Raw genomic sequence first — 23,610 nt, 5'->3', positions numbered from 1 at the left:
GGCTACAAAAGGCATTGCTTCACGATAAAGAAAGATATGCCGTCGAAAGTGTGGGTCATTTGTATTCTATTTTTGTTTCCATAAATGAAAATTCACTCACACACAAATTTTTCAGGATGAAATTATCAGTGGCTAACACATTACTGAAACATCCTTATATCCTGACTGGTTTCAGTGCTAACTGCCAGTCCTTGCCCATGTCGAGCTTCTGAATGTGCTATTATTTTATCTCCCAGCGGTATGTGACAGTGATGCTGGAGTCAGATCAGCCATCCAGGTTGGGCTGGGTGCTTAGAACCAGTGGGAACGTTTATTTTAAAAACTCACTTTTCAGCCTGCCCCTCTGCCCATTGTGATTTAATAAGACTTAAGAACATCTTTGCAAACATTTCATACAAACAATACATTTTCTGAAAACTTGGATATTTGAAAGTATTTTTTGTTTCCTTTATTACTGTTGAACAACTACTTGACAGAGTATAAAAATCTTGGGTCAGACTCTCTTTGTTTTAAAATTCTGAGTTTTGCTCAATTGTCATTTAACACTTACTGATATATAATAAAATCTTAGTTGCATTAATTATAACCCTCTCCCCCACCCTCATCACTGTGATTTTTTTATATTTTCAATTATTTTAATGCTTACAATTTGAAGGATACGAATAGGTGATTTCTTGGTGTCAGTCTTACAGAGCCGGTCATGCATTTTGCCTTGCACTCCTATGATGTCCTGGCCATTATTTATGATCTGCGTGTCGTCTGTACTTCCCCTTGGAACACATTTCACTCGTAGGTTGGGTCTCTGTAATCTCCACTTCGTTTCTGTTCCCTTACGTTTCATCTTTTCCCCTCCCTTTTCTTGTGCTTTCTGCCTCGTGAGACGGCGCCTCCATTTTGCCCTCTGCGTCAGTTTTCAGCAGTGTGAAGTCCACCTTTCATCAGCTCAGTTAGGACTGTGTTTTGGGCTCTGGAGCCTTTTGTTTCATCTACATCCCTTCTCATCTCTGCACTTTCTTGTTTAATAAAAGTAAGATGAATATCATTCAGAACAGAAGGCCGATGTTTTCTGAAAAATCCTCTGTCCATGAAGTTAAATCCTTTTAGATGAGAAATTTTCCTTTTGAGCCACATCCTTTCATCCTTCTGTCTGCGTGCTTTATGTTAGTTTTTTCTTTCACCTTATGCTTGAATGAAGAATCGTCTATCTGGGCCCAGTGTGGAGCCATTTAGGAGAACACCTCCGATCTGTCTTCTTTCCTTGATTCACCCTGGGGTCATAAGAGAATCACCACAGCCTCTTCTCTCTGCTCTGCACACCTTCCCCGTTTGCTGCCTCAGATAAGGCGCCAAATAAAGTCTCACCCACTGGCTCTGAGCTAACCATTCACAGTTCAGCCCACTCTGTGCACAGCTCCACGCACGACATATGGGGCAGCTTAATAAAATGCTCTCAGAAAATACGCACAAGAACTTATCCCCTTGAGAGCAGGTGTGATGTGGAAAGTGTCCCAGAGCTGCGATAATCAGTATTTTGTGAACAGTACTCTTGCAAGACTGCCAAGCTTCAAAGTCCTGTGCCACTCAGATTGCTTTTGACTCACTAATTTGATCTCAACAGAAATACATTTTACTCATGGCTATTAAAACCCAACAATAATTTGTATTTCCTTGAATCTTCAGTTGGGTCTTCCTTCCCCTTTTCCCTCTCTCTCTTCGCATGTAGAAACACTGCTTCTTCTTCATTCAAGAGAGGTTGCTGATTTCTGAAGAAAAAGCATTTATCTTGACATTCAGTAAAATGGAATTTTAGAAGTTTTGAATCCTGAAGTTATGGGGTGTGAGATCTTATTGATTTGAGGTTTTTTTTTTTTTTTTTTTTTTTTTTTGATTGGGAGAAAAATATAGAACTTTGTGGGAAACAGATAACACCATGGGCTGTGCTCTTCATTTTATCAGGACTGAAGATAAAAATTGAAAGGAAATTCACCAAAGAGGTGAGGTTATCCGATTTGTTCCTAATCTGCTCTTAGCACAAGGGTTACACTGAGCTATTCCCAGTATTTTTCAGAGACAGAATCCTCTCAAACAGCCGTGTAACTTAGACATAGAGCTTTAAATCGGAGATGGACACGAGAGAGCTCAGTGAACTAGGCTCTCCCCACCAGAAAGCCCTCTGCTCTGGCTCCACACAGGCCCCCTTTAATGGGAATGTCAGGTTACCAGCTGAGATTAAGCCAGTCAAGATCAGGATGAAGGACTACATCCAAGGTACTGAGTGGTTCAGTCTTCTGCAGGAATTTCGTGTCCCCGCAACCTTGGCAGCTCGAAATCCAGCAGCAGAGTGTGGCCATTAAAACTACACATTGGAAATAACGCAGCTCTAATTTCATTTCTCTTTCCAGGTTTGAGATTTTTAAGAGCTCTCAGGCTGATCCAGTTTTCAGAAATTTTACAGTTTCTGAATATCCTGAAAACAAGGTGAGATGTTCTTTCTCCTATTTTTTTTTTTCCTCCTTCTGGTCCCCAGTGCTAAGCTGTAAATATCAGGTATATTTGCTTTCATTACGATAAAATTAGCATTCTTTTGTGCACAGAGACAATGCTCCAATCCAGAAATCCAGGGAGAGCCTAGCGTTGGATCTTGTGTGGGGCAGGGAACTCTGTGAAGAGAAGAGAAAGGGCCGTGTATGTGGGGAGTAGAGACAGTTTGGGGGCACCACGTGGGGTTGCTTGGGCACCAGCCACAGCATCGGGGAGAGAGGAGCGCAGTGGGTGAGGGATAGGTCTGCTCACTGATTGGGAAGTCCTTGCTCACAGGTTTTAAATCACCCCTTTATTACATCACTAAATAAGAAATTGAACCTGGCTATAAAAGCAGGGGAAGCAATGCTCTTTGAGAGGCGATCACAAACCTCATACGGCAAACAGAAAATCATTTCATTTCAAAGTACATTCTGGATGTTCACTTTATAGCCCATGTAGCCCCTGGGGCTTGCTCTGTGAATTGCCTTCTGGGGAATACCTAAAAACCTCCTGCTGAAGGCACCATGACTGCTTCTGTTAACTGTGTTATGATCTGGAAAACACTACTGGACCAGGAGAAAAAAATTCCCCAGAGACCCTTTTCCTGATGACCTGCAGGTTCTCAGAGCTGGCCTGAAACCAGGGCTGCCTTGATGAATAAACTAATAAAAGAGGTTGGACGTCTTTTAATGGAGAATAAGTACAGGTCATAAATTTCTCTCATAGGAAATTACACTTTGAGAAACTCACTGCTAATGTTCCATTTCCTCTTCGGTTGGCCTTAGCGTGTTTGATAAATGATGAAAAACAGGACACCTCCGAGTTTGTGATTTATAATTAATACACCTGCACTCGGGGCGGGCGGGGGGGGGGGAGCGCGAGGGGGACTTGGACTTAGCATTGTTTTCCCAGTAACTGAGGCTGGGACTCAACTTCCGGAATATGTCACCTCCAACAAGTGTGACAGGCTATTGGCTTTCCTCTTAGGGTCTTAGTGGTTTTCGTTTATTTTTGTTTGTTTTAATTCCAGATTGATTTCCCCTTGCTAACTATTCGTCTATGTGAATGGGGGAATAAATTCACTTTCTGTTAGTCAAGATAAAAAGAAAATGAGCATCGAATGCCGTGGACGTCATCTACAGTGTGTTCCAGCACCCTTACTTTCATAATCCTGGGCTCAGAATTTGTTGGTGCTCCATTGTGTGTACTACTATTAATATAGGATGAATATTGTTAGTCTTCATATTTCTTCTGAGTGACAGTAACCTTCATTTCTACCATTTTATGACTCTTGTGTGCAATGGACCCATATTACTCTTGAAATTAAAATGATTGACAAAGCTAGCCATCCCTCAGGTTTGCCTATATCATATTTGCTACACTGGTTTTTAAAGGTAGACTTGGCGAGGACCCAGTGCGGATCACAGGGGCTGTATTTAAGAGACACTCATGGGGACGGTGTTATATGGAGCTATCCACACTGTCTAACATGGTAGAGTGCCTCTGTCTCCCTGTTTCGTGATTACTTATTCAGGAGTCTTTTAATCCTCGGACCCCAGCATTTTAAGAAGGTGCCATCACTCCGAGGAATAACACAGAAAGAACTATGTTCTCACCTTCCTTGTACTCCACGCAAATCCTTTCTGGACTTAGGAGAATGATAAGCCATCTGTTTAAATATCCTTTTCTGAGCTTTTGCCAAGAGATCCACCAATTTCCCACTTCTTGGGATGGGGGGGTGGGGGGCGCAAACTTTCGTTTAGATGTAGGAAATAGCACTGGCATCCCTTGGGGAAACAGTGCTCCTGAGAACTCTACAATTAAGGCGGTTCCTTCTCCCAGTGCAGAGGAGGGGAATAACTGAAGCGATGAGTGAGGGTAAGAGGTGACTTTCTAAGTTGGGAGAGTCATGAGGTGGCGGGCTACCATGGAATCTGCCATCTTAAGCCCCAAACATTTTCCCAGCATCCCACTTCCCACGGAATTAAACTCCTCTGTCATTGGAGGATGGTTTCCATCTCAGCCTCACACTTGGAATTGTCCCACTTCCTTTGGCTTATGGTCACAACCGTGTGAGTAGGTCAGTTCAAGCCTGAATCGAGCACCCATCTGTGCAGCAGTGAGAGGGTGCCAGGATTGAGTTCTGCTTTCTGAGAGCCCCTGAGGGAGGGAGAGCCAACTATGGTTGGTACTGGGGTGCAGACCTTGGGAGGCATAGCGGAGAATAGTTAAGTAAGTCTCAGCTTGAGTTAGGGGCAGTCAAGGATCTTTTCAAGGCAAAGAGGGTGTCTTCAGTAAGCCTTGTAGACAGACAGGTGTCATCTTGGTGAGGCTGGAGACTGGGCATGTGAGAGGGAGGGAGGGTGCAGCTGACTTCCAGTCACGGCAGCTGCAAAAGGAAAGTAAGTGAGAGAAGAGAGCCCTTGGAGGAACTTCCCTGATGACTCAGTGGTAAAGAACCTGCCTGCCAGTGCAGGAGATGTGAGTTCAATCCCTGGGTCAGGAAGATCCCCTGGAGGAAGGCATGGTAACCTACTCCAATATTCTTGCCCGGGAAATCCCATGGACAGGGGAGCCTGGCGGGCTACAGTCTGTGGGGTCACAAAGAGTTGGACACGACTTAGTGACTAGACAACCACAACAACTATTCTAGCGTGTCACTTATTTCCCACATAGTATTCCATGGTATGTACAATACTTACCATCATTTACCTAAACAACACACTTTTTTTTTTTTTTTAACATTTTGGAAACTGAAACCACTGTACTACCTAAATGGCCTCAGAAATGGCTCCAAGTTTAAAGTCCTTTAAAAGAATATTCAATACAGAGACTTGCAGGCAGAGCCCACATCATGAAGGCTCTCAGATGTCATGAATTCCACGTGGAAATTGTGTGGAAGGTGGGTGGGTTTGAAACATCTAAGCCATCGATGTTTAGATGTCAGGGGGGCAGTTGTCCAGGCATTGGTAACAGGGACTGGCCTTTGAAGAGCGAGAGAGATTGAACTGTATTTAAGGCGTAGAATTGACAGAACTTGAATTGGCTTCACCTTGTGCCTTAATAGCTCAGTCCCTTCGTCCCCGTGGGATACAGTGCAGTTGACTTTGAGGGGGCTTCACACCTGTCTGGCAAATGTAACAATGAAACAAGCTAAAGATATTGGTACCTATCTGTATTCTCAGCCAGAAGCAGAGGGGAAGATACTAATCAACCGGAACTGGGACGAATTTGTGTTTCTCTCTGGAAGGAGGATGACATTTTCAGTGTCAACCAAAACATGTCCTGGTAAATTCACTGAGCAAAGATAACCCCCGTGGTTCTATGCTTTTAGTGATGATCTTGGAAAGAGATGGACATTCATTATTCCAGTATCTACAGAGACACACACCATCTCTCTCTCTCTCTTTCTCCCCCAGTATCTACAGAGTCCTGAGAAAGGTCTCTGATCTGTAAAAACAGGATGGTCTCTGTGTCTGCCCGTGTATAATGATTCATAATCTGCTTTCGTGGCTAGTGAGAACTCATGGGCCAGGGGCCCAGAAACAGTAACAGAAAACACAAAAGTGAAGTTAGGCTATCAGGCAGAGATCACACTTTTTATCCCTTATCACGAGAATGCTAGGATCTGAATTGTTCCAATCACTCTCATCCTTAGGACCTTAGGGTTCAGTCCAGACTTCTGGACTTGGCCCTCAAGTCTTTATCTCCAGTGTCCACGCAGAGCCCACAGACCTGCCCTGCAACCCTTTTCCTCCTTCCAGGGAGCTCTTTGCAACCTGGTGAGGTTCAATTTTAGAATATGGAGAGAGTGCACCAAGGGTTAATCTTGTATCTCTTGCATAGAGCTTTTAGATGATTGCCTGGTCATAGAGGTTAATTTGAAAAGCAAATCCTAATACTGGGGATCTGTAATAATGCAGATGCCATAAAAATAATCAGATTTCAGTGCTTAATAGACTCTTTCAGCAACAATGATTAAATGTTCTCTACACAACAGAGAGCTCCCTTAAGTGCTATTAATATCACTGTGACAATCACTTAGAGATTAATAATCACCATATTAGGTCATTTTCCAAAGCACCACGAGGCCTGGAGACTCCCATAGTTTTAATATCTCAAGAGGGCTCTGCACAGTTCTTGTTGGGACACTGCTTTGTTCCAGCATCCAGGACTATGTAAGTGAGTCACCTCGGCACTTAATTATCTTCTGAGAAGCTGAACAACACAGGCATCCCTGAGATCTCTTTCTTTGCTACTGACTACCTGTTCCTCGTGAGTCTCTCACTCCGCAGTGTTGATGTACCTCAGAGGAGGCTTTTACTTTATTCTGGCCTCCCCTTGAGAAACTGGTTGGGCAGTGGATATGGTGGTAACCTCTCTCCTCTCTGGGGCAGTGCCCTCTGACCCTCTTCATATCCTATGCAAGAGAGTGGGGGAGTCACAGCTTTGCTTTCACGACAAGGAGGACTTTCTGGTGGACCCCAGTCTGTGATTCTTGTTGTATAATGTAGTGGGCAAAAGGGAAGTCTTTGGGGCCAAACTGCCTGGGTTCAAATCCCAACTCTGCTGCCTCCTACTTGTGTGAACTTGGGTCAGTTTCTTAACCTTGGGACCAACTCATAGCGTCTTTATGAAGATTAGATGAATTAATATACATGAAGATTAGATGAATTAATAACATGGCAGTGCGCATGGTAAATCCTGTGAGAGAACTGTGCTAGCCATTCTTATTAGGGTTGATCTTAAACTCTCAGAATTCCAGTCGTTTGTTTTCCTTTGAGAAAGAGGTGGAAGGGGTCAGAGATCAATCTGTGAAGTCCGATGGGCTGAACCAGCCTGTGGGCAGTGTTACACCCCTCTGGGAAGACTGAAAAAGATAGAAAATAGGGTTCTTTTCTGCACGATGCAGTTGGGAACACAAGAGAGTCAACTAGAAGTGTAAAAGCGATGGCTTAAGAGAGTGGGATTGGCATCCAATGATTAGCTGGAGATGAAAGAGCCACAGGTCGCCTTGTATTGCCAGTGGGTAGAGTTGCTTTAAGGAGGAGGCACGGGCTGTACCAAGCTTTGGAGAAAGGGAAATATTCAGTAGCTGGGGAGGGCTTTCAAGCTGAGTCATAGCGTGAACAAAGACTTGGCAGATATTTTTGGCTTGGATAGGAGTTGCAAGAGTTTATGTAGAAGAATAGTGGTGGGAGAATCTGAAACTTCAGCGGGTGTGGACGGAGGCAGTGTAGACATAGTGTTTTAGTCCACGAGGGCCCTTGGACAGGGGAACAACCCCCTGGCAGCAGTGGTTGAGGAGCTGTACAGCCAGTGGGAGTAAACGGGGTGAAGGCAGGTAGGAAGAATGCAGAGGGGAGACCAGCTCACTCTGTGCAAGTTCTTAGAGGCCCTACTGTGTGCCAGGGACTCTCCACTCCCCGGCTTCTGGCCGACAAGGCCTCTACTCTCAGGGAGCTAGATATCTAGTGAGTTCCAGTTGATCTTCTCAAAGAACACCAGTGCATGCTGAAATTTTTAGGTGTAAGATTGTTAGGGAATAGGATATGCCTATAGCCCCAGAGTCCCACTCCCCGACTGGCATATTGATTACAAAGGGAACCTGGTGCCTCTCAGTGGCGCCACCTGGGGCTCCCACAGATACCAAGTGACTGAACCTGGTGTAACAGTTGAAATTTCCTGATGTGATGCCATCCCAGGCAGGTATTCGCAACAGATGTATTGAAACAGGATCTTGTCAGGGGGCAACAGTCAGACAAATCCAGAATATGGAACTTTCTGGATAACAGCAGGCTTGGCTGCATAGAAAATAAAATAATCACAGAAAGACATAATAAAAAGGGTGTGTGTATGTGTGTGTGTGTGTGTGTGTGTGGTGGGGGTGGGGGGTGGGCGGGGGGGGGCGTGTTATATACAGATTAAAGGAGAATAAAGCAGCGAATGGAAAATACATAGCCTATGGGCCAGTGAGCCCACTGCCTGTCTTTGTAAATAAAGTTTTATTGGAACACAGCCACAACTAATTCCTTTACAGGTCTCCTGTGTATAGTTGCAACAGAGTCTTTATGTCCCAGCAAAGCCTGGATATTTACTGTCTGTCCCTTTGTTAGAAAAGTTTCCTGACTCCTAGATTAAAGCCACATAATAGTCAAGTGCAGCACGTTATTATCTCTTACTTCCTTAGGGTGAAAACCTGAGAGAGTCAATAAGCCTCGTTTTGGAGCAGCTGCAGAAATCTAGCTTGGGAGTGAATATTAGATGACATTACTGAATGTGTTAATTTCCTTGGGTAGGACAATTGGACTATGATTATTTTACATTGTGTCCTTCTTAGGTGTTGAGCGCTGAAGAGTTTATAAGGTTTGTGTTGTGATGTCTACAACGTGCTTGTAAATGGTTTCATCCAGAAAAAAAAGAGAAAGAGAGAGAAAATATACAGATAAAGCCAATGTGTCAAAATGTTAGGTGAAGGGCATCTCAGTGTTTATTACACCCGTCTTTCACTATTTCTGTAGACATAAAAATGTTCAAAGTAAATATTAATAAAAAAAATTTTAAACAACCAGAGGGGTTTATTTAGGGACTCCTTTCAGCAACTCGGATGTCATCTTCCTACAGGCTCCAGCCTGAACTACATTTGCTGCTTTATGACGGAGGAACACTGGGGGCTTGGGGGTGGGCTGCCTCCTCCTTAAAGGGGCGCTGTTGCTCTGGAAGCCACTCCCAACAAGGTCTTCTGTAACTTGGGGATCTTGCTTTTTGTCTCTTTTGCACAGTAATTCCATCAAGCTGGTGAATCTGCTCTCCATTTTCATCAGCACGTGGCTCACAGCAGCCGGGTTCATCCATTTGGTAAGTATCCTTGAAGATGCTTCCGTTCTGACTTTTCTGGAAGAAGACCCTCTCAAAGTCATTTTATTACCTGGGAGACAAACTTCAGCCCTGCTGGAGAATGCATAAAAAGGAAAAACAACCACACAAGTTGTCTAGGTTCCAACCCTTTTACCCCAAACTAGTTCCAAATGGTGAGTCATGTTCACACTCTAAACCTGTGTTTTTCAGCTCACCTGTATAGCTGGGGCAGGGGCTTCCGAAGATTTTTAAAATTTTTATTCTGTCTGCAATAACCCCAGAAAACCACAAGATGGCGGTGCTTCCTAAGCAATCACTGGAAAAGGTTGGCGACCAGGTTGGAAGTCTGATCCCCATCTCCTGAAGTGAAGTGAAAGTTCCTCAGTCTTTGCGACCCCATGGACCATGTAGTCCGTGGAATTCTCCAGGCCAGAATACTGGAGTGGGAAGCATTGTTACCTACCTCCCATGGGGATTTTTGTGATTAGCATTCAAAGGAAAACGTCTGAGCTTTAACTCAGTTACTGGATCTGATATTTCCCCACCCTACCCACCCATTCCCTTCTCCAGGGGATCTTCCCAGCCCAGGGATCGAACCCTGGTCTCCCGCATTGCAGGTGGATTCCTTACCAGCTGAGCCACACATCTCTTAGTAAGTAACAAATAACAGATTCCTCAGTTTCTCTTCACTTTCCCCTTATAAGGGCTTCCTTGTGGCTCAGCTGGTAAAGAATCTGCCTGCAGTGTGGGAGACTTGGGTTCTATCCCTGGGTTGGGAAGATCCCCTGGAGAAGGGAATGGCTTCCCACTCCAGTATTCTGGCCTGGAGAATTCCGTGGATTGTATAGTACACGGGGTCGCAAATAGTCGGACACAAATGAGTGGCTTTTGCTCATTCCCCCTTACAAAAAGGCCTCTTTGATTCTTTTGCTTGATTACCTGTCAAGTTATTTTGCATCTCAAAAATGTTAATTCTTTTAAATTAACAACTCACTGAAAGCCTTATATTGTGAAGTCAAGCTGTACTCACAGTCCCAGGGCAGATTTCTGCCTGCTTTTAGAGAGTATAGCTATTTTGAGAAGTATGCTTCATACAAACACAAACTGTTACACCTGGAAGGAGCATCATCTAACGAAAGTTTTGAGTAAAGTTGCCCTTCCCTTGCTGAGCTTCAGTCTGCTTAATGGATGCAAGGAAGCATTGTTACCTACCTCCCATTGGGATTTTTGTGATTAGCATTCAAAGGAAAACGTCTGAGCTATCACTCAGTTACCGGATCTGATGGTTCCCCACCCTACCCACCCTTTTATGCTGATGGGATTCTTGGATGAAATCACCCTTAGATAATCACTAACTCTGCCAAATGTCAAAAAGCACCGATATGGAGGGTTAGTTGGTAGTTTTCAGTCAGCAGTGACCTCACCCTTACTGGTGTGTGAAGTACTGGGTTAGACAAAAAGTTCATTTCATAACATTTTATGGAAAGACCCGAATGAACTTTTGGGCCAACCCAGTATATTCTGCTTCACCAGGAAACCTCCACGAGAAAGGGCACATTGAGGACAGGCACTGATGTGTGAAAGAGGCCAGGTCTTGGAAACTTTCTGCAGAGGCAGGCTGGCGGGCTGGCGGGAGGCTTGGGGCAGGCCATCCACAGGGACCATTCTGGCAGGTCACAGGCATTGGCCTTTGGGTGTATGGTAAGGCTGAGCCCCTCTCCTCTGCAAAATCTCTCCTACCTGCCTCACATTTGTTGGCAGATCATAGGTGATGGGAGGACAGGAAGTGTTTTGTGAATCTAAAGCAGAGATGGGCAACTGCAAGTGAAGGTGAAAGAGGAGAGTGAAAAAGCTGGCTTAAAATTCAACGTTCAAAAAGAGAAGATCATGGCATCTTGTCCCATCGCTTCGTGCAAATAGATGGGGAAACAATGGAAACAGTGACAGACTTTATTTTTTGGGGTTCCAAAATCACTGCAGATAGTTCTGGCAGCCATGAAATTAAAAGAGGCTTGCTCCTTGGAAGAAAAGCTGTGACCAACCTAGACAGCATATTAAAAAGCAGGGACATTACTTTGCTGACAAAGGTCCATACAGTCAAAGCTATGGCTTTTCCAGTAGTCATGTATTGATGTGAAAGTTGGACCATAAAGAAGGCTGAATGCTGACGAATTGATGCTTTTGAGCTGTGGTGTTTGAGAAGACTCTTGAGGGTCCTTTGGACTACAAGGAGATCAAACCGGTCAATCTTAAACGAAATCAACCCTGAAAATTCATTGGAAGGACTGATGCTGAGGCCGAAGCTCCAGTACTTTGGCCACCTGATGCAAAGAGCTGATTCATTAGAAAAGACCCAGATGCTGGGAAAGATTGAAGGCAGGAGGAGAAGGGGACAACAGAGGATGGATGATTGGATGGCATCACCGACTCAAGACACGAGTTTGAGCAAGCTCCAGGAGATGGTGAAAGATAGGGAAACCTGGCGTGCTGCAGTCAATGGGGTTGCAAAGAATCAGACACGACTGAGCGACTGAACAAAAAGAAGTTAGGGGCAGAAGCCTTCCACACCCATTGCCTCTGAGAGATTTCCTGCTACACCTGCAGAGATGAGTTGTCCCCACAGAAAGCAGAAACCCTATGGGCCGCAAAGCCGAAAATATTGACCGTCTGGCCCTGCACAGACTAAGCTTGCTGGTCCTTGGTCTACAGAGTGTACGGTTCGGGATAGTTCTCCTGAGCTCACATTTTGTGCTCCCGAGGGAGGCTACTGCACTTTGCAGGGCAGAGTGGTCCCTGATCTTCTGTAAAGCAGGGAGAGCCTCATCAGACTCTGAGAGATGCTGTTCAGGGTTTGGGCGCATAATCTGAAGGAGGAGAGTCCCCCAGGCATCTCCTTGGTCAAAAGGATGAAAGGAGGAGGCTTTCTGTGGGAGGGTCCAGGATTTCTTTGGGACTGAGCAAACTCTAGACCAGGGCAGGGCTCTCTGGCTCTTTCCTGGAAAAGAATGCTATAACACACGGCCAGAGGCAGTGCCCTAAAATTCTGCTGGCCTCAGATCTTTAACAATGAGAAGAAAATGGACTCTGGGTATGTACATCAGTTCCTTCCCTCTCTGCCCCCATCAGCCTGGTGGGTATGTGGCTTTCACTCCACTTCTTCCACTACCTGTTCAGAGGCTGTGGGCCCAACTTACAGAGCTCCACTTGGGGCAGCAAACTCCTGTGATTGAAGATGCAGAACATCCAAAAGTAACCTAGATGCTGGAGTTGTGGTGTTCCTGGTTTATTACGCCTATCATGTTTTTCCTTTTTCTCCCCTGTCTCCTTGGTTTAGGTGGAGAATTCAGGGGACCCGTGGGAAAATTTCCAAAACAACCAGGCTCTTACCTACTGGGAATGTGTCTATCTGCTCATGGTGACCATGTCCACTGTTGGTTACGGGGATGTTTATGCAAAAACCACGCTTGGGCGTCTCTTCATGGTCTTCTTCATCCTCGGGGGACTGGTAAAAACGCTTTCTTACAATGTTGATTTTGTGATCATTGATATTTTCTATTATCCATTTTCTGAAGGCTGTGTATTTGAGCCTGTGTTTCTGTATTAGAAGCAAGTGACCGCCTTAGTATTACAGTCCAGTTAAGGCAATCCCAAATGCCACGGTGCCTTTTCTGCCTATTTTGTTTGAGTACTGAGTTTGTTTCCCTGAGACCCAGGCACCGTGTCCTTGTGAGGGATGGCCATTTAGCCCAGAGCAAGCCTAATTGTCTTAAGAAAGGAATGCTCACTTGTCAAGTGAGAGGGTCTGTGCCTTCATAATGGAATTCAGCCTCTGATATTCTGCAAGGAGTGGCTGTCACCTGACCCGGTAGATAATGTTGATACTGTAGACAATTTGCGGTTTCAAGAGCTCCCCACCCCTATCCTGGTCCTCCCCAAACTTCCAACAAACGCTGTGGCTGGGCCCTTGCCTAAAGAGGAGGGTCCCCACCCGAGAGGACAGAGAGCCCACTGGTCCCCAGGTGGACATCACCACGTGAGCTGAGTATGGTTTTGCAAACAGACCACAGCTCCCTCACAGAGCGACACGGGTGGGTGTTTCCAACCTCACTCTCTTAAGTCAGAAAGTCGCACTGTTTGCTTTTCTGGGCTATGCAGATTATCTCGGTGGGTTACCATGTACTTTTCAAGGGGGATTTCTGGCCACTCATTGGCGGGGACTGCATTTTGTCTTTCAGAGTAGCCCATGCGATGTTTAGATTTTTGCTGTGTGTAAGGTAAACCTAGACTCACACACAGCTTTCGCATATGTACACCGCACATGCGTTTATCTCATGCATACGCACTCTCTGTTTTGTATGCATGTGGCATATACATTTGAGAAATGTATGTAAATGTACGTGTGGTGTGTACATGCTCACCGCGTTCCTACGGTACCGTGAGGTCCCTGCAGCTCACACGACCTCATTATCCAGCCACAAGCACAATGTTTGTTGGACAAAACATGGCAGATTTGTGTTTCTCCTCACTATTCTTTCCTCCCATGTGATTTCCTAAATTTACCTTGTGTGCTTTTTAGTGATTTTTTTTTTTAACGGAAAAGTTTATATATATTTTAAATCTCCTCTTGGTGTTTATTGTCTTTAATCAGTCATAAAGGCATGGATTCTCATTTGAATTTTAATTAGAAAGGTTTTCTCTTAAAATTGTGTGTAAATTTATGAATGAGCGTGTGTGTGTGTGTGTGTGTGTGTGTGTGTGTGTGTGTGTGATTTCTCTAGTAGGGCTAGATGTCAATTTATTTATTCCTGTCTCCTTTACATTTTTCTTAACTGATTTTTTCTGTTTTTTTTTTTTTAGTTGTCTAGGTTGGTTAATGTTTGTTTTTTGTCCTGTGTAACTTCAGAAGCTTGCTTTTTTTTTTTTTTTTTAAATACAATCCAGCCCATGAATACGTACCTTTGCAGCTCTAGCCCTTTTGTGTTTCTAGATCTTAGTATTTCCCCCCTCCCCCTTCTGAAAAGGTCGCCCCCTTTCTCCGGCCTGTCTTTTTAGTCTCTCTTCTGTTTCCTATCTTCTTCTCAGGCCATGTTTGCCAGCTACGTCCCTGAAATCATAGAGTTAATAGGAAACCGCAAGAAATACGGGGGCTCCTATAGTGCGGTTAGTGGAAGAAAGTAAGTATGCCAAGAGGTGTTGCTGCCTCCACTGCGGTAGAATCCTCTCTGCATGCCATTTTTTTTTTGGCTCTTGTTTCTTTGTTTCATGCATGTAGGCAATGTTTGCCCGCTACGTGCCCGAAATTGCTGCTCTCATCCTGAATCGGAATAAATTCGGCGGGACATTTAACAAACACGGAGGCAGAAAGTAAGTCAGTTGCATCAGCAGAGGTGTGGTTGAGTGACTTCCAGAGCCCCTCTGGCAGTGACAGCCGAGTCCTGCCCCCTTACACCCCACCAGAAGGGCCGCATTCTGTGTGTGTGGCAGTGACGACCGAGTCCTGCCCCCTTACACCCCGCCTGAAGGGCCACATTCTCTGTGGGGCATGATGTCAGAATGACCCCTCCAAGTTATCCTGAGGACAACCTGCTGAGACCTGATCCCATTCACAACTCTCTTCCCCACCCATCTTTCCAAGAGACATAATAGATTTGTCCTAGAAGGAGTCCATGTGTTACTGAACTCATATTTTCTATTCTGATCCCTAATGTGTAGGCCCAGTTTATTCATTCTTTATATTAATTAGATGATTGATTACATTCTGGTCCCTAAGACTAAAGAGGTGCCATCTTATGAGGTTTTTGTGTAGCCAAACCATGGGCTCATATTCCAGCAGGGAAGTCCCAAGGAGGGCAAGATCAAGGTCACATTGGCATGCTGGTCACCAGGAGACCAAGTCTCTTTAGCCAGGAGGCACCAAGCTGGTCTTCAAAGGGACTCATTACTCAGTTGAAATTCCTTCCGGACAAGAAATATGTTTATAGTATTATCAGGGCACTGCGCGGGCTTCCTGACGCATCTTTTGTCTGGCTTTCCATACGTGAATGCTTTCTTCTCGGGGACTGTTTCGATTTGTGCTCACATCATTTTGTCAGCGTCACAGTCAGTGTGTGGCGATGCTGTCAGCTGGAAGTTTTACTCCTAAGTAGATATAAGGCCTTGACTGCTCTGTCTTGAAGGAGAAGATTGGAGGGAGGCAGGGTGGACTGCATTCTGTACTGTTTTTCTTTCAAAGCTTTTGTTGAGCATTGAATTTTGTTTGCTTTTGAGTTTTGGTTTTCATTTTAACGTCCGCAGAGTAAGATATACACATCTTTATGTACAGCTCAAGGATTTTGTACCTGTGTACACACTCAGTAACTACTGCCCAGACCAAGATACAGAATATTTTTATCACTTTGCCCCTTCCCCAGTCATGGAAGTTCCTATTATGGAATTAGGGTTTTTTTTTTGTTTGTTTGTTTTGTTCTTATCCCATACATTAAAAAAACTTCACTCAGGCATGTCTGACTTAGCTACTCCATGGACTGGAGCCCCCAGGCTCCTCTGTCCATAGAATTCTCTAGACAAGAATACTGGAGTGGGTTGCCATTCCCTTCTCCAGGGGGTCTTCCCAACCCAGGCATCAAACCTGGGTTTCCTGCAATGCAGACAGATTCTTTACCATCTGAGCCAGAGCTTTTGATTAAATTTAAATACATATTTGTTAATTTTTACAGTGTTGTGTTGGTTTCTGCTATACAACAACACAATCAGCCATGATTATGCATTTTCAAATGAACTCTTGAATAGCCTATTTGCTCTTTAAGAGAAAAATAAAAGCAGTAGCATCGTGTTTCCACCCACCACCTCCTCCTTGCCTGACAGTCACATTGGAAGGAGCCCACCTCTTCTCCCATCAGTGATCCCACTGCATCCTGAGCTCAGGTGTCCAGTCCTCTGTTTGGAAAATGAGGAGGTGGGGAAAAGGACTCATTTTCTTGAACTACCCACAGGACACCCGTTTCCTTTCAAAGGCACGGAGGACAGAGGAGGCCAGTTGGCGTCTTTTCCGGAGAGGCAGCCGTTCTCCCACCTCCCCTCTGATGGAGCCCTCCTCCTCCTATTATCTAACAGCCCTGGATGAGATGAGAACCAAGCTGTTCCGATTTCTGGGCCATTGGTTAGATCCAAAAGGCCAAATAAGTCCAGAGATTTCCTCTGGTCACTTATTCCATGCCAAGAGGAAAACAGCCTCTCGGTTCGTTCTGCCTTGAAGGTGCGGACAGGTCACCATAAAGCAGAAGGCACTCGGGGCACACGGGCTGCCTTTATGCCCTCCCCAGGCCACTGTCTCAGCCAGCCTTCCCCTCTCCCTCACCGCCCCTGAAAATGTCAGTAAAATCAGTTGCCCTGATGTCTGTGTTGAAAATATTTCCCGACTCTCACTCCAGGTACATTTTTTTTCTCCCCTCCGAAATAGCTGCCATAGTCCAGTGTGGGTGGGCCTGCTGGCGGGGGGCTTTTGTTGACGGGTGACCCAGATGAGGCCCTGAGACCCACGTCGCTCACCCACTCCAGTCCCATCCGGTTGTCCCTTGGCCTTGGCACCTCTGCTCAAACCCCCGCGTCGAAGGCTTTAGATCACAGACTTCCCGCGGCTTTTGTTCTGGCTCCATCTCCATCGTCTTTTATCACTACTTTTACCCTGGTCTTTTCTCTTTTCTCTTCTCCCTTTATGAAAATGCACACTCCGCCTTTAATGTTCCTCTGGGTCTCTGAGGTCCCCCGACCCTGCGGACAGAAAATAGGTTCTGTCATCAGTACTGGGGCTGTTCGCTTTACTTTACGCATTGTTTCCTGGTTCAAAAGCTAATTACTAAGTAGTTTAAAGAAGCCCTTTGGTCACTTAGATCTTTCATCAGAAAATATAAGCTTGGGAAAGGAACGGTAATAAAGGGCCATTAGCACCCTTTGTTTGATGTTGTTTTTCTAGTCAGTAGAACAAGATTGATGAAATGTTATGTTTGGCCAAAATTTGAGTTTTCATTTGGAATTCAGTGTTGAGAGAATGGGCTGTCAGAATCAATAAGTTTTCTTTCGCTTGGGATATGGGCATGTGGTAGTAATTAGCAATATAAGGTCTTTAGTTGAGCAACCAAGCATGGATTCTGGCAGCAAACATAATGAGAAACTACAGTTGTTCTATTTCTAACGTCAAAAAGTTTCCAGATAAAATTAAATGCATTTGCAAAAGAAAAGCAGCTAAACTTTGTTGAAAGATAGAATTCATACTTAAAATAGTGTGCTTTGCCCTCTGTTTTCTTGTGTGCGTAAATGTATGTGCTGTACCCACGGACACATGTCCATGTATCAATTCTCCCTAAGATTTCATCAGATGGATGCCCAGAAAGTAACTTAAACGTATACATAGTTAAGGGATTTGTTTATGTGTGCACATTTTGCTTGGAATATAACTTCTCTAACAACGCATTGACTTGTCAGAGAACTCAAGGTAACACATGACCCAAAGCCATGGAGACACGTGAATTGGAAATTCAAAGATTATTTAAAGTCAAAAAAATTTGGGTAGAGAACCATGGTGTTTTGTTCACACAACACTCAATTTCAGGGTTTTGGAGAATATGAAAATTTCAGTGGCACCTCATTTTCAGTTCTAATCTATGTTGGCATAATAGAAACAGTTCATGTAGGGTCCCCAGAACATCCTCACCAGGAACACAGCATCCAGGGCTCACATCCCTGGCCTGACCTCCTACAGGACACCCAGAGCCAACAGTAGATATAGGGGTGTGCATGTGAGTGTGAGAAGGAGAGTCATTCTCTAGTTTACCCATTATGATGTAGTCCCTAAGATAGGGACTTGGTCAATAACCAAAGGTCTAATCAGTATCTCGTCAGGCAGTCTCTCAAGTTGAGGTCTTGGGAACAATTAGTCTCTTTGGGCTGAGACCTTAGATCTTATTCAGAAGAGTAGCCCTCCTATAGCCCAGCCTGCCTCGAGGCCACTGTCTCCACTTCTTTCCCTTCCTGTAAGTTCAAAGCCTCTCAGAGGTGGTAGAGTGGACGGGTGAGGCTCCCATGGCCTTTGGGATCCCAGCTTGCTCTTCTTCCTCCCACAGCTCCTGCTGTTTTCCCCAGAGGTTTCCTCTCTGCTTGTGACTCAACCCACTCCTGGTTAGTTTATGAGAACTGACAAGATCATGGTCTGAGGTCACATGGCCAAGGGCCATGGAAAATAATCAGCCAGGGAGAAGAATCCATCTGCGGTAACCCCCTTGTCAGAGCCAGCTGGACTGGGGAGCCATCCAGACAATGGGCTTCCCAGGATGGGGCTCCTGGGGCCTGAAGCTGAAGCAGCCCCAGGCCAAGTGGTTGGGAGATAGGAGGCTAGCTGGATTTGGATTGTTCTACTGATTCCTGGTAGCTAAAGGCTCAGAGGACATAGAGAGAAGGATGGACAGTTGAGGATGAGGAATATGGAAAGGGGGCCAAGAACTGAATGTAACTTACTAGGAGGAGGATCCTTGGCTGGGTGAGGAGTCTGTGTCCCCTTCTAGCTGGGGAACCCCTATTTCATGAATAGGCTCTAACTCCTATTCATGAAATCTGTCTGTGAAACAGAAATGTATGATGGATTCTCTTAGACCTCCTTATATAGGTGGAGGAGTGCCACATACTTCTGGAAATGAGAGCATGAATCAACAGATCCCAAGTCTTGTGACTGGCTTCTGTGGCAATGATAATATCTACAGGTGCTTCCATCCTTCTGCAGCCCCACGGCAGCCGTGCGAGGAAGCTATCACCGTCATCTGCATTTGCAGTGACTTGCCTGACGTCACAACACTAGTAAAGGGTCAATCTGGGACCTTAACCCGGGCGCAGTCTGCTCCACTGGGCCATGCCGCTTCTCTAGATCATCCCTTGAGACTCCTTTCTGCTCTAAACTCAGTGATCCTGTCACTAACTTTTCTTCCACCTCGGCCCACAGTGGGGCCAGAACACCGCGTATAAGATGGTGAGGAAGGTAAAGGCCTGAGCATCACTTTGGGCCCTTCTCCCCCTTCTACTCATCTAGTGCCTCTAAGGAGCCTGGCCCTAGGGTCAAGGACAAAAAGGTGGAGAGAGGACAGAACCATTTCTTCCTAGTTTTTCTCATTTGGTTAGATTGTCAAAGTATTTACCTCTTGAACATGTCTAACAATGAGGGGCTTTTAAGGATGGGCAGAAAGATCACTGGCCAAAATGAGATTTGTGGGTTTCTACTTGCTGCTTCCTGGTTCCATCCTTCCTGAGGAGGTCATTTCCTAGGGGGCCAGCTGTGGTGGGATTATCTTGATCTGCCAGACTTGGACTCTCTCCTGGGCACAGCCTACCTGCTTGTCATCTGAAGAAGGGCATTCTTTGCCCTGGCAAACATATCTACCTGTGCCTTTCACTTCCCTAGCTGGTCTGCAGAGCTCGGGGCACTTCTATAATAGTGGTTTCTTAATTGTCAGTGGGAATTTGAATAGCAGTTGCCCGTCTTGGAAAATCCTGGGTGGGTTCCCTGGGTTTATTTCATAGCTTTGAGTGAAAATCTCGACCCTCAGGAGGCAGTGTCCTCCTGGAAGGAGTTTGGGTGGTCTACCTTCAAATCTAGGTGTGGCCTCAGGGTTGTAAGAAGCCACCGTAATACCATAGAGGTTGGCCAACTTTATCAGGGAATTTCCCAGGTGGCGCTAGTGGTAAAGAACCTGCCTGCCAATGCAGGAGACATGAGACCCAGGTTTGATCCTTAGGTTGGGAAGATCCCTTGGAGGAGGGACATGGCACCCCACTCCAGTATTCTTGCCTGGAGAATCCCATGGTCAGAGGAGCCTGGCGGGCTATAGTTCATAGGGTTGCAAAGAGTCCCACGTGGCTAAAGAACAACAACAATGTCAAGACTTTGTCAGGCTTTTCCATTTAAAGATGAAGCAGAGTAGTTTATTACGTCCTTCGATGTCAGTGCTCATATTTTATAAAGCATTCAATGATTTAGAACAGAATTGCAAGGATGAAGAACACAGGACACAGTGAGCTGCCTGCCTCGCTCTCCACTCTCGCGGTCACCGCCACTGGCTCACTTGCTCAGGCTGTGACCCTCTCTCAGGACCACGTGCCCGGCAGCTATGCGTGGTATCTGTCACGTGGAGGCTACATGTCCGGAAGCTGACAGGCAATGGCAAGGGTAGGAGTGAAAGGAAATGCCAAGTACAGATTTTAATACATGCCACACAAGCAAGAATGATCTAAGATTCTGTTATAGAGCAAAACAGGGATGGTTTTCAGGGATAAAGTGGTCTAGGGAGGTGACGCCCCAGAGAAAGGGCTGCTACGGCCTACTCAACAACTTTCATTACTGCCTGGACAGAGGGGAGCTAACACTCTAGGTTTTAAAATTAATATTATGGGAACCCCTCCTGCCACTGTTGGTCTTTAGTACTACCTCCAAGGAACTAGGTCTTTAAAAACCTCATTTGTGTTTCAGGCCCTCGTTTGCCTACAGTACTGCTGTCCACTGGCTTACCAGGGAAGGCCATCCTACTTCTTGATGATGAGGTCATTTAATTTTGCGTCTTTCCTCTGATCAGAAATAAGCCCTTCATCTCCCTCACATCTTTCGTTCTTCTCTGAGACCACATTCTATTCCCTCCTGCCCAGCTCTTTTGTATCAACATGAAATTCCACTTTCTCCACCGCTCAGATTTTGCCCACCTGGTTCTAGACCATCATTTAAAAAAAAGAATTGGGATCTTAAATGTTCTGCTGCACCAGGACAGGGATTATTTCTTTATAAAGACTCATTTAATCTACCCCCCATTGTCCATTTCCTGCCCCTCAAAAGAACTAATGTGAGTCCTGCCTTCATCTTCATCTCATCCATGTCTGTCTTCTGAGTGCTTGCAACATGCCAGATGCATTGTACAAGCTCATGAAAATCTTCAAATTCGCCACATCTATCTTCAGCAATACATTACATTATTTGGCTGCCAAAGTGGTTGGGGAGTTCAAACTCAGAGCTTGTGTAAACCTCCCTTCTTGGTTCCCAGGGGTCAGAGCCTTCCTACACTAATACTTTCTCCTCTACTCATTCTGAGATGGTCTGACCCCAGTCCTTAGAAATAGGATGTGGGGTTAATTCCTAGGGTGTTGTCTTGGGTTGAGCCCCGTGTCCTTTTCCTTCCTGTCCGTGTGTAACGCAGACAACACTCCCCCACCTCCTCCTCGGCCTGTGAATGGGGTGCTGTTCCTAGGAGGGATGGTGTCTATAAGATTTCTGCATCACAGACATCCCTCTGGCTGAAATGTGACTGCTGCTATGCTTTTTATGCAAACTTCAATCCCTCAACAAGTAAGCTGTTCAGCCCTCTAGTCATGGGGCCCACGTGATCCCCAGCCTAAACTCTCAGCAGTGTTTTCAGATTCCTAGATTTTAAAAGCCATAAATTAGCAAATCGTCAACATATCACCAGGAAGGATCATCTGGTAGCCATTCTAGTCAGAAGAAAACACAGGCCCCAATAACTGATCTTCACAGAGATATGAAGAACTGTGGACAGACAGCTACAGTAAATAGGAAGACAAACAGATAATTCAAGTTGACAGGCCATGTTGGACTGATTAGGCATTCTGCTTTGATTAGCATTAAACTTTGGGGGGAAGAAAAAAAATGAGATTGCCCTAATACTTTGGAAAAATGACCCCTTGACTACTTCTGAAATTCAGTACCAAGGGGCAGATACTGAAAACGAGTGTTATTAGATGGTATATCATGTAAAGGCCCAGGTATTCCTTTCCAATGAGAGGGGTCTTTATGGGTGTGGATGTGGGCACTTCTTTCTTTGCATCTGCTTTGGATTCTTATAAGCCACGTCTTCAGTCCTTTTCAAACTTGGAGCTCTATTTAGAGAGACTTGGATGCATATTAAATCTATTTCCTGATAATACTAATGGAATGAAAGCTTGTCTCCCCCCTACCCGACCCCCCCACTTTTCTGCTGTCTCTCTTCCCTTCCACACACTTGTCAAAATGTTCCAGCTATTGTTCTGAAAACAAGAATAGACATGTAGGTGGGAGATGAACTGTGTACCTTAAAAAATAAAAAGTCGTATTCAGACTTTGACTTTCACCCTCATATATTCTTTCTTCCATTAAAGAAAAAGAATTCTGAATATAACTTTTCTAATTATAATCCCTGAAGATTCTTTCTGCCTAACCTCACATTTGATTGGGTGAATCCTTGTTCAGTTTAGTTCAGTCGCTCAGTCGTGTCCGACTCTTTGCGACCCCATGAATCGCAGCACGCCAGGCCTCCCTGTCCATCACCATCTCCTGGAGTTCACTCAGACTCACGTCCGTCGAGTCAGTGATGCCATCCAGCCGTCTCATCCTCGGTCGTCCCCTTCTCCTCCTGCCCCAATCCCTCCCAGCATCAGAGTCTTTTCCAATGAGTCAACTTTTCACATGAGGTGGCCAAAGTACTGGAGTTTCAGCTTTAGCATCATTCCCTCCAAAGAAATCCCAGGGCTGATCTCCTTCAGAATGGACTGGTTGGATCTCCTTGCAGTCCAAGGGACTCTCAAGAGTCTTCTCCAACACCACAGTTCAAAAGCATCAATTCTTCGGCACTCAGCCTTCTTCACAGTCCAACTCTCACATCCATACATGACCACTATAAAAACCATAGCCTTGACTAGATGGACCTTAGTCAGCAAAGTAATGTCTCTGCTTTTGAATATACTATCTAGGTTGGTCATAAGTTTTCTTCCAAGGAGTAAGCGTCTTTTAATTTCATGGCTGCAGTCACCATCTGCAGTGATTTTGGAGCCCCCCCAAAATAAAGTCTGACACTGTTTCAACTGTTTCCTCATCTATTTCCCATGAAGTGATGGGACTGGATGCCATTGATCTTCGTTTTCTGAATGTTGAGCTTTAAGCCAACTTTTTCACTCTCCTCTTTTACTTTTGGGCATATTCTAAATCTAAAGGACAAACACAACCCTCCGAGGCTAAGTTGCGCTGTGTTTTCTCTTTCCGCTGTGTCATTCATTCTGATAGCCATCTTCCCGGAGTTGTGCAAAGCAATTACTAGTAGATTTGGGGTTTCATCCCACTGCTGCCATCACACACTAAAAATAAACCAGGAAACCTTCTAACTGGCCAAGTCCAGTGTCTCTTTTTTATTATAAAAGAACTTTAGAAGCTAA

General features: G+C 45.2%; 1 protein-coding gene across 7 annotated transcripts in view; it reads left to right on the top strand.

The window, feature by feature from the left end:
* The window catches only part of KCNMA1 (potassium calcium-activated channel subfamily M alpha 1), a 764,306-nt gene that overhangs the window by 505,682 nt on the left and 235,014 nt on the right, over positions 1-23,610 (top strand). For all 7 annotated transcript variants that reach the window (XM_069572206.1, XM_069572205.1, XM_069572210.1 and 4 more), the window contains exons 6-9: positions 2,403-2,478; positions 9,306-9,381; positions 12,716-12,886; positions 14,464-14,555. In XM_069572206.1, coding sequence (XP_069428307.1) covers positions 2,403-2,478; positions 9,306-9,381; positions 12,716-12,886; positions 14,464-14,555 — 415 coding nt within the window. The remainder of the gene's footprint in view (positions 1-2,402; positions 2,479-9,305; positions 9,382-12,715; positions 12,887-14,463; positions 14,556-23,610) is intronic.

This window comes from Ovis canadensis, chromosome 25 (genome assembly GCF_042477335.2).
Source record: "Ovis canadensis isolate MfBH-ARS-UI-01 breed Bighorn chromosome 25, ARS-UI_OviCan_v2, whole genome shotgun sequence".
Lineage (NCBI taxonomy): Eukaryota > Metazoa > Chordata > Mammalia > Artiodactyla > Bovidae > Ovis > Ovis canadensis.
Note: the sequence above shows the minus strand (reverse complement) of the source record. Positions and strands in the feature narration are given on the sequence as shown.